Consider the following 13,212-nt stretch of genomic DNA (forward strand, 5'->3'; position numbering starts at 1 on the left):
TCTCAACATAAAAATAAAGCGGGGTTTCTGGCTCATTTGAATCTTTATAGAATTATCTGCATTTTTAAGATTGACACTACATCGGTCAGACTTGATACACAAATGACTTTTAGTAAACCAGGTACATGAACACATTAACAGAGCATCTGTTTAAATTAAATGTATGTTATTTTACCTATTTACGTTTATTTCAAAGTAGTCACCGGCTGAAGCAAAACCCGAGCATTGAGTATTATTTACAGATGACCACTGAACATAAATACCAGAATTACAGATACTCAAGCGATCACCGAAAACGACTTGGCGTCATAAGTGTTGGTGATTCTCCATCGTCACCAAATGAAACGCATGACTGTCTCGTATGTGACTTCTTACCCTAGACTTATAAGATTAACAGTTCCTGAATACAGGATAGACAGAACTACCAAAACAACCACCAGGATGAGCAGACCACCTTGTTAAAGGAGACATAGACCATTTGAAAAATCCACGTCAAATAGGCTGGACTTATTGAGCTGTAACCTGGAGACCTTTCGCACATAGGCCTACGACCCGAGGGCCCCTTATCGAATTCGTCAAATATGACAAAGGTAAGTCACAAAGACTGAACAACACACCCATACCTACAACATATTTCAGTGCTCTAACAACGCTTTCCTCAATTTTTGTAACCAGTGTTAAACAACACTTTGTGCAGAAACCTTGTCAAATGTGTTACATCACATATGCTATGCAACATGTTCCCTAACTAAAAATCGACACACATCCCTTAGTTAAGGTCAAGATTTGTGGAAACATATGCCATCAATTCACATCCAACGTGCGTAACATAACATATCTTTTCTCCCATGAAGACTGGTGTCCCGTAAATATGCAAAGAGAGGGAGGGGGGGGGGGGGGGGGGTGGCGTGAGAGTGGCCTGTGGTGTGAAATGATCAACTATCGGAAAGCCAACTAGAAGAAGAATAAGAACGATTTCCGTCACCGATGGGTTTTCAAAGAAAAAGGAGCACAAATAATTGCCTAATGACGGCGACTATATTTTACAATCCTGAGTGCTTCAAATAGCAGGACTTCCACTGACGAAAAAAGTTTTGCCATGAGAGTTTCATATATCCAAGGTGGTCTTTCACTGATCCGAATATGACAGACACTATCATATAAAAAATGCCAAGGTCAAAAATACTTGCAAGAAACCTTTGAAATTTGCTTCAAGGTGAAATTTTTTTTTGATAATTAAAGGTATATAATTTTCATTAGAGAAAATACTTATTTTTTTTTTTTTTTTTTTTTGCAATTTCTTTCAAAAAGACCGTATAGTATTCAATTAGCTCCACCGATAAACGGACATCGGTATATCGAACGGTTACTTTATTAATTTACATTGCTTTAAACTCTAACAATTATGCGCTAAAGCTTTTACTGCAGGTTATTTATTAATATAAGGTTTTTATTTTATTTTACGGGTATACAGTTTGTTTAGATAATTAATAAGACAGTGATGATGTCAGTAAAAGGTAATCTGCTGATTATTTTCAGAATGAAAACAAATCCTGAATGCAACGACACATGATCGCTCTGCTCATTTATATTTTATATACGATATAATACATGCAAAATAATGAGATACAGACAAACCAACAGTTTTCCTGAAATTATCATTATTCTCAAAACAACTTTTGTTCGACTTTTGCTATGGATATCTACCTGTGTAACAACTAACCGAGACGATTATTATAGTCGCTTTCTCTCTCTCTCTCTTCATCAATCTTATACAGCACTTTTGATGCTCCTCCATCCCCCAATAAAAACAAATCCCGTTTATAGAATTGAGGAGGGTGGAGCGATTGTAGACTGGTAAACTGTACCAGCATAAACAACCGAATTGCGAAACAGCTAATTGTTGCCGTCATTTGCAGTAACTCTCGAGCGTTTATTACGAATTGCGTTAAAGGTGTCAAGTTATTAAACTGCCGATTCTCAGTGGTAGCTTCTAGTATAAGTATAAATAAAGGAAGAATACCAGTAAATCAAAGCTGAGGACTATAGCAGCAGTCTGAATAAAACGAATAACGGCCCCGCGAAAGTGATGTCCGGAATTTGCAAAATCACGCTTAATGCTTATGCGTTCAAGTAATGCGCACATTTTGGAACCAACTTTGTTAATTTACAAGATAAGTGTCCTTAAGGATTACATTTTTCTAGCAGCTTGGCAATGAAGATGTCGGTAGTACTCAATTAGCACAGATTTTGATAATGTAAACAATATCAAGTGCAAATGGCGCACAATGACAATGTTTATATTCTGTAATAAGTACCAATATGTTAATAATATTGCAAATATATTGTAATCGGATCTAGCAAGCAAAGTATATCTTAGTTTTACCACCACTGAGCTGATTAACAGCTCTCCGGGGTGGGTTGGCCGAAGGATTAGCTATTTTTACGTGTCTATTACCAGAAATCAATTCCCTCTCGTTCTGCGTTGACCGAGTCGAGAATAGAACTTCGGACCACCGGATTGGTAGCCAAGAGCGAAATCCACTCAGCCAACGTGGGAACATCCAGCAAGCAAAAACAACCTTTATTTAAATATCAATACAAATATAGTTGTCTTGTTTAATAGCAAATGATAAATTTTCGATATATCGGATTTTCATATATAACGGTGTACGTAGACTATACTCTGTTTTTTTCCATCTGTCCATCCGCCTGTGGTGTTTTCGCATGGTAACACTGCGTCCCGGGCTTTAAATAGTTACGCTATGTGTAAGTTTTAGGTAAATAAAAAGATATCTGGGTGTACATTTGCAACTGAAAAGTGTTTTAATAATTTACTGTACGCGAATTACACTGTTAATATTCGAAATAGGATATTATTTAAAGCCCGGGACGCAGTGTTACCATGCGCAAACACCACAGGCGGATGGACAGATGAAAAAAAAAAAAAAACAGAGTATAGACACTGTAGTCCGTATATCGGTGAGCTACTTAATATGATATATGAAGAGCAGAAAGACGAGAGAGAGAGAGAGAGAGAGAGAGAGAGAGAGAGAGAGAGAGAGAGATTGAGAGAGAGAGAGAGAGAGAGACAGAGAGAGAGAGAGAGAGAACAATTCATCAATATAGAATGAGGTCAAAAGACCCACATAACTAACAGTATCATGGGTGAGTGAGAAAAAGAATCCAGGCAGCAAAGGAGAGAAGTCCACACTCAGCAGCATCAAAGCTAAATGATAAGACTCATTTTAAACAAAAGAGTAAAATCCAGGTATGCAACAGAGCTTAGGAGACCAGCGCAAGTAGCATAGGGTACCACTGAAGCTGGTCTGGTGCAGGCAGCTATGGGTCTCAATGAGTAAAAGTAATAGACCAAGTAAGTAAACAGTAATACAAATGACCTTAACAGCAACATAATTTAAATATTTTGGGAAACCAAAATTTTCAAAGAATCAGGAATTCATATCATACCATAAACTTGATAAGGCTTACCGATGAAGACTGAATTAATACAAAATTGCATTAATATAATCTAGTGGAATTCAGCTGAAGCCTAAACATCCAAAATAATTGGAAGGGACCAATCCAATGAAGGCAGTGAGATTCAACTAGTCTGATCTAATGTCAACATTCAAACCTGGATTCATAAAAATCAGTCATGGCACTAAACTCCTATTATATTTCTGGTTAAGAACTGAACATGAGTTCATTAAACGAGACCAAAAGGTTAAGTCGAGTGTTATCCTTTACATGGAAAGGAACAGAACCCATCAAAATAAGACAGTATCATTCAACAATGGTTTAAGCCCGATTGTAACTGAACCTAGACTCATCAAAGTAAGTCAGTGGGTTCAGTGAAAGATAAAAACATCAAAAGAGCAGAACCCATTAAAGTAACCCAATGTGATCAAAGTGATGTCTATATTTTTCAGTGGACCGAAACCAGAGCCCATCACTAAAGGCGGTAGTACGAACCTCAATGATCAATCGGAGCTCCCTTAAGCCAAGTCCAAACAAGTGCCACTGGACTATTCTCATTGTAAAATACTGTCTTAGTATTTTCTGAGTAACGGTTATTAAGTAAAGTTATCTCAACTTTTCCATCTCTAAAATTAAAAGCAAGTTTCTAAATCCGGTGATATCACTTGGACTTCCTTACATCTTTCTTAAGTTCTTAAGTCTGTGTTTTTTTAGTATAGAGAGTATGGCCGAATTTCGAGCACTATCTCTATAAAGAGACTATAATCTTCATGTTCCTTTAAGAAACAATAAAGGAAACATGTAGTACTACGTACTGTAGTTACCGAGTGAAAAGTCCCAAGTGACATCAAGCTCTTACAAGTTCATTGGAATAGAACCTTTGTGCTGTGTCGTAATGAGCATGCAATATTAAATTCCCATGCCAATAATCAAGTCCTGCACCGCTGGTAAGGATTAGGACATGAGTAATTAATGAATTTCAGTAGGCTAATCACTGGACATGTTTTCGATGTTCGAAAAAATTAACAGTAATAACAGCTTATTGGTAATGTAACACTCATTACAGAAGATTAACAAAGGAAACTGAGAAAAGGGCTTTTCTTGAGGACTATGACTAAGATTTAGTACGTACTTGTAAGACCCTTCATGCTGGCAGCTTAGCCAAAGAATAGTTTATACAGAACAAAGAACGAGCAAATCCTTTTTTTGTTCAGGGCTGATCCAACACGTTTGCTCATCTAGCAGGAATAGATTAATTAGATTTAATCTAATACATAACAGCTTGGTATACGTTTCTAATTGGATAAGCTGAAAACTGTCAAATGTTTGTCATTCACTGTTTACTGAAATTTGGGCAGTCACCATAAATGTTTTAGTGTAAATGTTGCACAGCATTGCATGGAAAGGAAAAACAAGTATTATGTCTCGGGTGGCCTAACTGTATGACTGACCTCGCAAGAATTGATAATTGTAAATCTATTTTACATACTGCTTTTTGTAGTTTCCTTATTTAAAGCCCTCAATAAGTTCTGCTTTGCACCAAATTGCTGCATACTACACAAAATTCTTTCTTCTGATGTAAACCACTGCACTGTCCAACAGGTGACAGTACTGTATTTCAGTCACAACAAAACCAGACATTCACTTCAAGTGTTACTTTTTACGCTGAATACGTAAATGGCACTATAAAAAAAAGTAGTACATCTTACTGTGTTGTGGCGGAATCACAAGCTCAAAAACAAGCTGCAGAATCCCCTCCACATATACCTAATCTGTCCAGCTGCCCAACTCACCCCAGTCACACTTTCTACTTTACACTTCAGATACAGCAGGACAATTGAACTATACCTACACACACAATAAAAAAAAAAAAAAAATGTGTACTTACCAATCAATCAGTACTCCGGGCTATCCCGTGCTGTCCACTGGTTAAGGTCACTGGGACACCAACAACAACAACCAAGAACCACGACCACCAAACCCAACCAAACAAAAACCCACCAACCCACGGACTACAACCCAACAACACACAACAACCAAGGACCACAGCAACAACCACGGAACACAACCCACACTCCAAACAAAAACACAGCAACCAACCAAGGAACATAACCACAACCTAATAACACAACCACCAAAGAAGGAACACAGCCTCACACATAACAACAAAAGACCACTGCACGAACAACACAAATAACAAAAAAAAAACACAAAAAAGGCAACACACACACCTACTAACACCACCAAGAAATCACAACAACACAGGCACAACAACTCTAAGCAAACAACATCAAACTTAGCAACAACTAAACAACAACAAAAAACACACAAAACTCAACTGACAATAACTGCTGTCAACACTACTGTCACCAGCTCTCACCAAAGACTGACTGAAAAACTCTCACTCAAACACAGATCTCTCACAGCAAAACAGCCCAGAACTCACAAACAGCCAATACAGTCGTTAACCATCCATACAGCAATTACACCCTCTCTCTCTCTCTCGCTCTCACACACACACACACACAGACGTTGTCAAATGGAACTCCATACCTCCTCCATAGTGTGATTTGTTTGTATGGTGTGTTTACGTTGTATAGAACCAGTGGTTATTCAGCAAAGGGACAAACGGCTTTACTGACCTTCCGAACCACGTCGAGAGTGGAACTTCTACCACCAGAAATACACATCTCTCACTCCTTAATGGAATGGCCGAGAATCGAACCCGGCGACCATCGAGGTGGAATGCAAACACCATACCAAACCACGCCACTGAGGCGCCTACTCTTACACCAGCACTAAACAGTAGATCCCGTCTGACCATCTCCATGTTTACATTGCACAAATGCAAATCAATCATCATTGTCAATCAGCTCTTTCTATAATTATGAAGCAGTTGTCTGTGCTGGAGTGTTAAATTGCATGTATTGATTGATTGATTGATACTATATTAATCTAGCATCGTGACAACTAGGTCATTGATGCCGAACTATATATAAAAAAGACCCTATAAATTTTAATAATAATAATTTAACAGAATATTTTAAAATATGATAAAAGATTCTGGCAATTATAAAATAAATATAAAAATATATATAAAAAATTATTACATACATACATACATACATATACACACACATACATACATACCATAAACATACGTACATGCACACTCGCATACATACACACAATTTCAATAAGAATAAAAGCAACGGCGCACACAAGCATTACAGTTTATCTAAAATACCCAGAGTTAAAAAGAAATCCAAACAAGCCAGTCATGTTAAAAATCCCATTTGCTCCTAAAATTTTTGATAACTTAAAAACATTATTCTCCTTCCCATAGTATAGATATTGATTGCGCTGTTCCACCAAACTGGGGCACTCAACCAGCAAGTGCATAACAGTCAGTGGAACTAGGCAATCCTCACAGTATGGTTTCGTGATCACGACTATCAAGTAGGAATGTGTCAGCCTAGTATGCCAATACGCAGGCGGCACAGAGCTGGTTTCAAACCTTCTGGCATAAAATCGTACTGCCAAGGATTGATTGCAGGTTGCAATTGTTCTCATTTTTACATTTGTAGTTATATTTGACCAAATATTTTGCCAAAGTACTTTATGCTTCTCTCTAATTGGAGTATATAAATCTCTGCACGGCAGCTTAAATGATCTGGGCTCAATACGAGAAACAGCCTCCTTGGCAATTGCATCAGCGCGTTCATTTCCAGATATTCCAACGTGTGCTGGAACCCAACCAAAATTCAATACTTAAAACTCCTCCGTTTAGCTAAAAATAACCATTCCAGAATACTTAAAACTACTGGATGTTTGGAATAAAAATCTTCAGTGACTCTAGAGCGCTTCTAGAGTCACAGTACACAATAAAATTCTTATCATTACTTTTTAAAACTTCTTTGACAGTATTTAAAATTCCATATAATTCTGCAGTAAATGCAGATGCATTACTTGAAAGCCTTCCACTACGCTCAAAGGACGGAAAAAACTATGCCAAAACCAGCGCTGCGGGACTGGTTTTGGATCCATCAGTAAAAACTGGGATAAAATTGTCATGTTGTGACATATGATCTAAAAAGGTATAACGTAATATTTTATCAGAGACATTATGGTTGATTGAAGTAGTTTACAAAACTCTACTGCTGGGAATTTCCAAGGGGGAGTTACAGATGCCTTGACCGGTAGTACACATTTGTCTGGAATGTTCAGGTCTTGGAGGGTTGATTTCAGTCTGAAGGCATATGGACGTGGCATCTTTGGATGACTTTCATAAAAGCTATCAAATCTTCCATTTCTTAGCGACTGGCATACTAGGGATCCTGGAAGTCTTTGGAATCTGAACCAGCTTCGAGCCAGAAGAGTCTGGTAATGTAAGGCTAGGGCATTTCCCCAGCATCTACTAACTCTCTATAGGGGAAGTCCTAAAAGCTCCAGTAGCATCCTAATTCCAGATGGTGAATGGAGTCTAAAATCTTGAGGCGACTTGGGGTAGCCGAGGTGTAAACTTCACATCCATATGTTAATTTTGATAAAACCAAGGCTTTATACAATCTCAATAACGGATCTATCTGCTCCCCAAGATGTACTTGACAAAACTTTCAAGATATCCAAGGATTTTCTGCACTTAGCCCTGAGATTTAGGATATGGGGAAGCCAGGTCAACCGAGTATCAAAAATCATTCCTAAAAAACCTTGTTTTCGTTAACACAAGATATTCTCTGGCCATTTACATATAAATCTGGATCTGCATGTATACCTCTAATTCTACAGAAATGCATGGCTACAGTCTTTGATGAAGAAAATCTGAAACCATGCACTTCAGCCCATTTCACTACCTTATTATTACTATTTGTAGATGACGTTCTGCTACTGACATACGTGCAGCTGCAAAAGATAAAGAAAAGTCATCCACAAAGAGTGTGTGCATAACATCAGCAGGTATTTGCTTTACTATGTCATTAATTGCTAGAGCAAAAAGTGTTTACACTTAACACACTGCCCTGAGGAACACCTTCTTCTTGTTTACAGACTTCAGACAGAACTGCTCCTACTTGTACTTGAAAATAACGATTTTTTAAGAATAGCTTGATAAAAATAGCTAATTCTCCTCTTAAAACCATATTCATTGGACTACTTTCAGAATTCCATACCGCCACGTAGTATCATACGCTTTTTCCAAGTCAAAGAAAACCGTGATAAAGTGGTGCTTAGAGGCAAGGCTTCACATATTGCAGACTCCATTCTAACCAAGATATCAACAGTGGATCGCATACTGCGGAAACCACATTGGGCCGGAGAGAAAAAAGTTTCCTCGCTCTAAATACCACACTAAACGAGCATTCACCATTTTCTCCATTAGTTTACACAAACAAGATGTTAGGGCAATTGGACGATAATTTCCTACGAAAGAACTATCTTTCAGGCTTGACAAAAGGAAGGACTCTTGCTATTCCCAAACATAAAGGGTAGTAATGTTCTTTATAAAATTCTGTTTATTATACTGAGGATAAATCTTTTAGTATTCTGAGCAGCATGCTTGATCATAGAATATGAAATTTCATCAGGACCAGGAGCAGATTCTTTACACTTTGAGAGAGCCCATTCAAATTCTCTCATAGTAAATGGAATATTATATGACTCCTCTTTATTTGTTGTGAAATCAGATAATGCTGTTCCATTTGCTTTCTGCTGTTTGCATACGGTTTCTCATTATCTTTTTTAGATATTTTAGCAAAATGTAGGGCAAACTCATTTGACACTACTCTTTTGATCTCCTACATCCATGCCATTTTTAATTTTTAACACAGGTGGTTGGCTAGGTACAACTTTCTGCTATTTTCCTTATCTTCTTCCACACTAATGTGATGGGAGTTTTTGCAATTTATGGAAGAAATGAAGTTTATCCAAGATTTTCTTCGTGCATTTTTAATTTCAACCTAAACTTTGCCCTAGCCTTACGAAATTCTACCAGATAATAGTTACATTTCCGTCTTTATACCTGGTAAAACCAAGATCTCATAGTTCTATGGGTTTCATGGCATTTCTTTGACCACCATGGAACTGGTCGGCGCATAAATAGACCTGATGTTCTTGGAATTGACTGAAGTCCAGCTGCAAATAAAGTAGTAATTAACAATTCCATAGCATCCTCAATGCATCCAAATTCATCTGCTGTAGCTCGATGAAACTATGCTCTTCAAAATTTGCCCAGTCAGCTCTTTTTATACTCCAACGGGGTAATCTTGAACATGGAGGACTTGATCCAGTGCTTAAAACAATTGGAAAGTGATCACTACTATACCTATCATCGATCACTCGCCAATTAAAGTCCATAATGGCATCGGCACTACATATTGACAAGTCTATGGCTGTTAAAGTACCAGGTCTGTACATGGAAATGGGTGGGTTCTTCCAGTGTTTAGAAACACCAACATTTCACTTTCAATAATGGGATGACAGGCAGTTTCCTCTCTCATTAGTATTAAATCCCCCCATAAAGGATTTCTTCCATTCATATCACCTAGGATGATGAAAGGCAGAGGAAGCTGTCTGATGAGATTACAAAAATCAGTACTAGGGAAAGCTACATTTGGTGGAAGATATACAGAACAAATTGTATATTTACGTGCCAGAAACACTTGCACTGCAACAGCTTGCAAAGAAGAATTAACAGGAAAATGCTTGTGTGGAGTATCATGGCGAACATATAACATTGCTCCACCCCGGTTTCTATTGTTTTGATTTAGATGTGAATGGTAAGCAACATATTCTTTAGGGCAAGGAATAAAATCACTGCTGAGCATAGTCTCCTGCAAGCATACAAACAGGAGACAACTCAAAAATTAACATTTTGAGCTCCTCCCATTTAGCTCTCAGGCCCTGACAATTCCACTGAAGAAAATTTAAGAAATTACTTGAGTTTAGAGGCCTTGATAATAGGGCCTCTTTGAAGATATTTTGTCTTCGTAGGGTTGCCAGGAATTTGGGGAATCCTACTTTGTTTTTTCTTAGAGGGAGACTGCCTGCCACCCTCCAGCCTCCTTTTCTTTTGGGACTGGCCATTGCTACCTGCATACAGGAAGCAACTTCTGGTTCTTGGTTGGCTGCCTCCGTAGCTGGTGTTCCAGGCTCCAAGAAGCCATTGCATCAGCTAAGGATGGGCGACTCCCCACAAGCGGCATGCACATCAGCAAGGACAGACGTAAATTCCAAATTACTCACACCAGTCAAAACTGATGCTGCTTCTAAAGAAATTGATGCACCAGCCAAAGCTGATGCTGCCTCCAAAGAGGCTGATGCATCAGCCAAGGCTGAAGCTGCCTCCAAAGAGGCTGATGCCCCAGCCAAAACTGATGCTGCCTCCAAAGAGGCCGGTGCACCAGACAAAGCTGATGCTGCCTCCGAAAAGGCCAGTGCTCCAGCCACCAAAGCTGATGCTGCCTCCGAAGAGGCTGTGCACCAGCCAAAGCTGATGCTGCCTCCGAAGAGGCCAGTGCTCCAGCCAAAGCTGATGCTGCCTCCAAAAGAGGCCGGTGCACCAGCCAAAGCTGATGCTATTGAAGTGTAGACATTTTAGTTTTGAGCTTTACCCAAGTTGTTTTTGTTGCTACTTTCTGTTACATGGGATTTTTGAGTTTTTCCACCTGTTCTAAATAAATGAATTTGAAGCAGTATTTGAATTAACTTTCCTCCTTCTCATTGTTGTCTATTTGCAGCAACACTTGCAAAAGATACTCCTGGTCTTATATATTTGTTCAGTACTATTCTTCTGGCTTCTGCAAAAGTAACTTTCTCAAGGACTCTAGTATATTGTATTTCTTTCTCAAAAAGGAAAACATCACACGAGTTCGAGGAGGACTGGTGTGCTTCCCCCACAATGAATGCATTTTGGTTCAGCATGGCAATCACCATGCTCAACTTCTCCACAATTTATACAAATTGCAGGGTTTCCTTGCAACTTGGATCTACAGGATCCAATAATATGCCCGTATTCCTGACAGTAAAAACACCTCCTTGGTCTCGGCACGTACTGTTTCACTTTATATCTGTACCAACTGCTTTAATAAAAGGTGGTAACTTACAAGAATTAAAAGGTTAATAACAACTGTGGCATAGGACACAATGCCCCGTTTACTTTCTTTTTCAGTCTTCCACCTTCAATACCCCCTATGATCTTTAAGTTCATCTTCCAGTTCCTCTTAGGATGAATCATAAGGTGAGGAGCATATATAATTCCTTTGGTATGATTGAAGGTATCGTGTGGTTTTACATTCACTCTGAACTCCTCCCAGTAAACTCAGAGATTTCAATTTCTCACTTTCTTCTACTGATCTAGTCTCTACTAAAAGCTTATTTCTACCATGTGGCAATATCTTAGGTTCCCTCCCACAGCATTTTAACAATATCCCTATGTACTTCAAAATATTCATAACTTTTATCAATGTAATGGTTAGATATTTATCAAACTCATTAGGGACACATCCTCCAGATTCTTCTAATGATTTTCTTCCTACAAAATTTCTTCTCCCTTGATGGGGAGAGTATATGGTGCCATGTAACCACACTGGACTGAATAGTCCTTCCCATGTCTGGTTCCGTGCAATGGTCATCAGGATTTTGGGGTTTCAAGTTCCTCATGAGATGATATAGCAAATTCGTCTAGGTTTTCCCCTACCCCACCATGGAGCCACATTTAGAGATGCAATTCCCTTACTGGGGCACCCTAGGTACAACCTAAGATATACACCCCACATCCAGTAACCTTGAGGGTCATCAGTCCATCGAGATCAGACCCAGCACTGAATGCAGGGTTTGACATAAAAGTTTCCCTCGCTCGAACACGTTGGGTACTCAGTTCTACGGGTGGAGAGCATGCCGTCTCCACCCTCCTTCAACTCCAGAGAACAGTAAGAGCAAGTCCAAATCATGCTAAGGTCATCAACAAAGTCCATCTGGACAGAGGAAGGAGAGAAATTGTGAAAATAGGAGGAGTGATACAGAGTACCAGGATTAGTCAGGATGCTCTGAATTGACCTTAGTGGCATGGCAGTACCTACCGGGATGAATAAATCACCCCACCACCATTGCTCAATTCTTCATTGCACCACGCAAGCCCCCCCACTACAGCAAAGTTCCTGGTCACAAGGGGGAAATTGCATGTAATTAAAACGAATTATTGTCAAAAGAATTTGACATTTAACAGTGGCCTTTAACGCCAAGTATGATAATACAATCCTTGTAGTTAGCTGGGAGTGCTCAACATTTCATGTTTCAATTTTGCACTTATTCAACTAACTGGAATATCTGTGGAGGCCATGTCACTCAAAGACTTCAGATTGCATTGCCTTGCACTATATATTGATCCTATGTCCAAATCTCTCAGCCAACTCCGAACCGAAGTTATTGAAAACCTTGCCTTTATAATGTGTCACAACCTCTTTTTGCATTACATTCTATTCTTCAAAACGAAGCTACGGATAACTTTCCTATCTTTATTTATTTTAGTTTATCTAGTTTGTACGCTGTTTCATTTCTTTATTTTTTTCTGTTAATTAGAAGCATACTGGGAAAATATATGGCCACTTTATTTAGTCTGTAAAATGTACACTTACTTGAAAAGTAAAAATAGTATAGCACTTACCTACATAAATCTATTTCAGCACACTATCCATATGCTGTTCGTATCTTTTTATGATTTGTAGGTGTAACCATACC

General features: G+C 38.6%; 1 protein-coding gene across 1 annotated transcript in view; it reads left to right on the forward strand.

Moving 5' to 3' along the window:
* The first annotated feature begins 581 nt into the window (after window positions 1-581).
* The window catches only part of LOC135218170 (protein fem-1 homolog A-like), a 25,956-nt gene continuing 13,325 nt past the window's right edge, over window positions 582-13,212 (forward strand). The window contains exons 1-3 of the mRNA XM_064254320.1: window positions 582-590; window positions 10,577-10,906; window positions 12,225-12,404. Of these exons, the coding sequence (XP_064110390.1) occupies window positions 582-590; window positions 10,577-10,906; window positions 12,225-12,404 (519 nt within the window). The remainder of the gene's footprint in view (window positions 591-10,576; window positions 10,907-12,224; window positions 12,405-13,212) is intronic.

This window comes from Macrobrachium nipponense, chromosome 9 (assembly GCF_015104395.2).
Source record: "Macrobrachium nipponense isolate FS-2020 chromosome 9, ASM1510439v2, whole genome shotgun sequence".
NCBI classification, from domain to species: Eukaryota; Metazoa; Arthropoda; class Malacostraca; order Decapoda; family Palaemonidae; genus Macrobrachium; species Macrobrachium nipponense.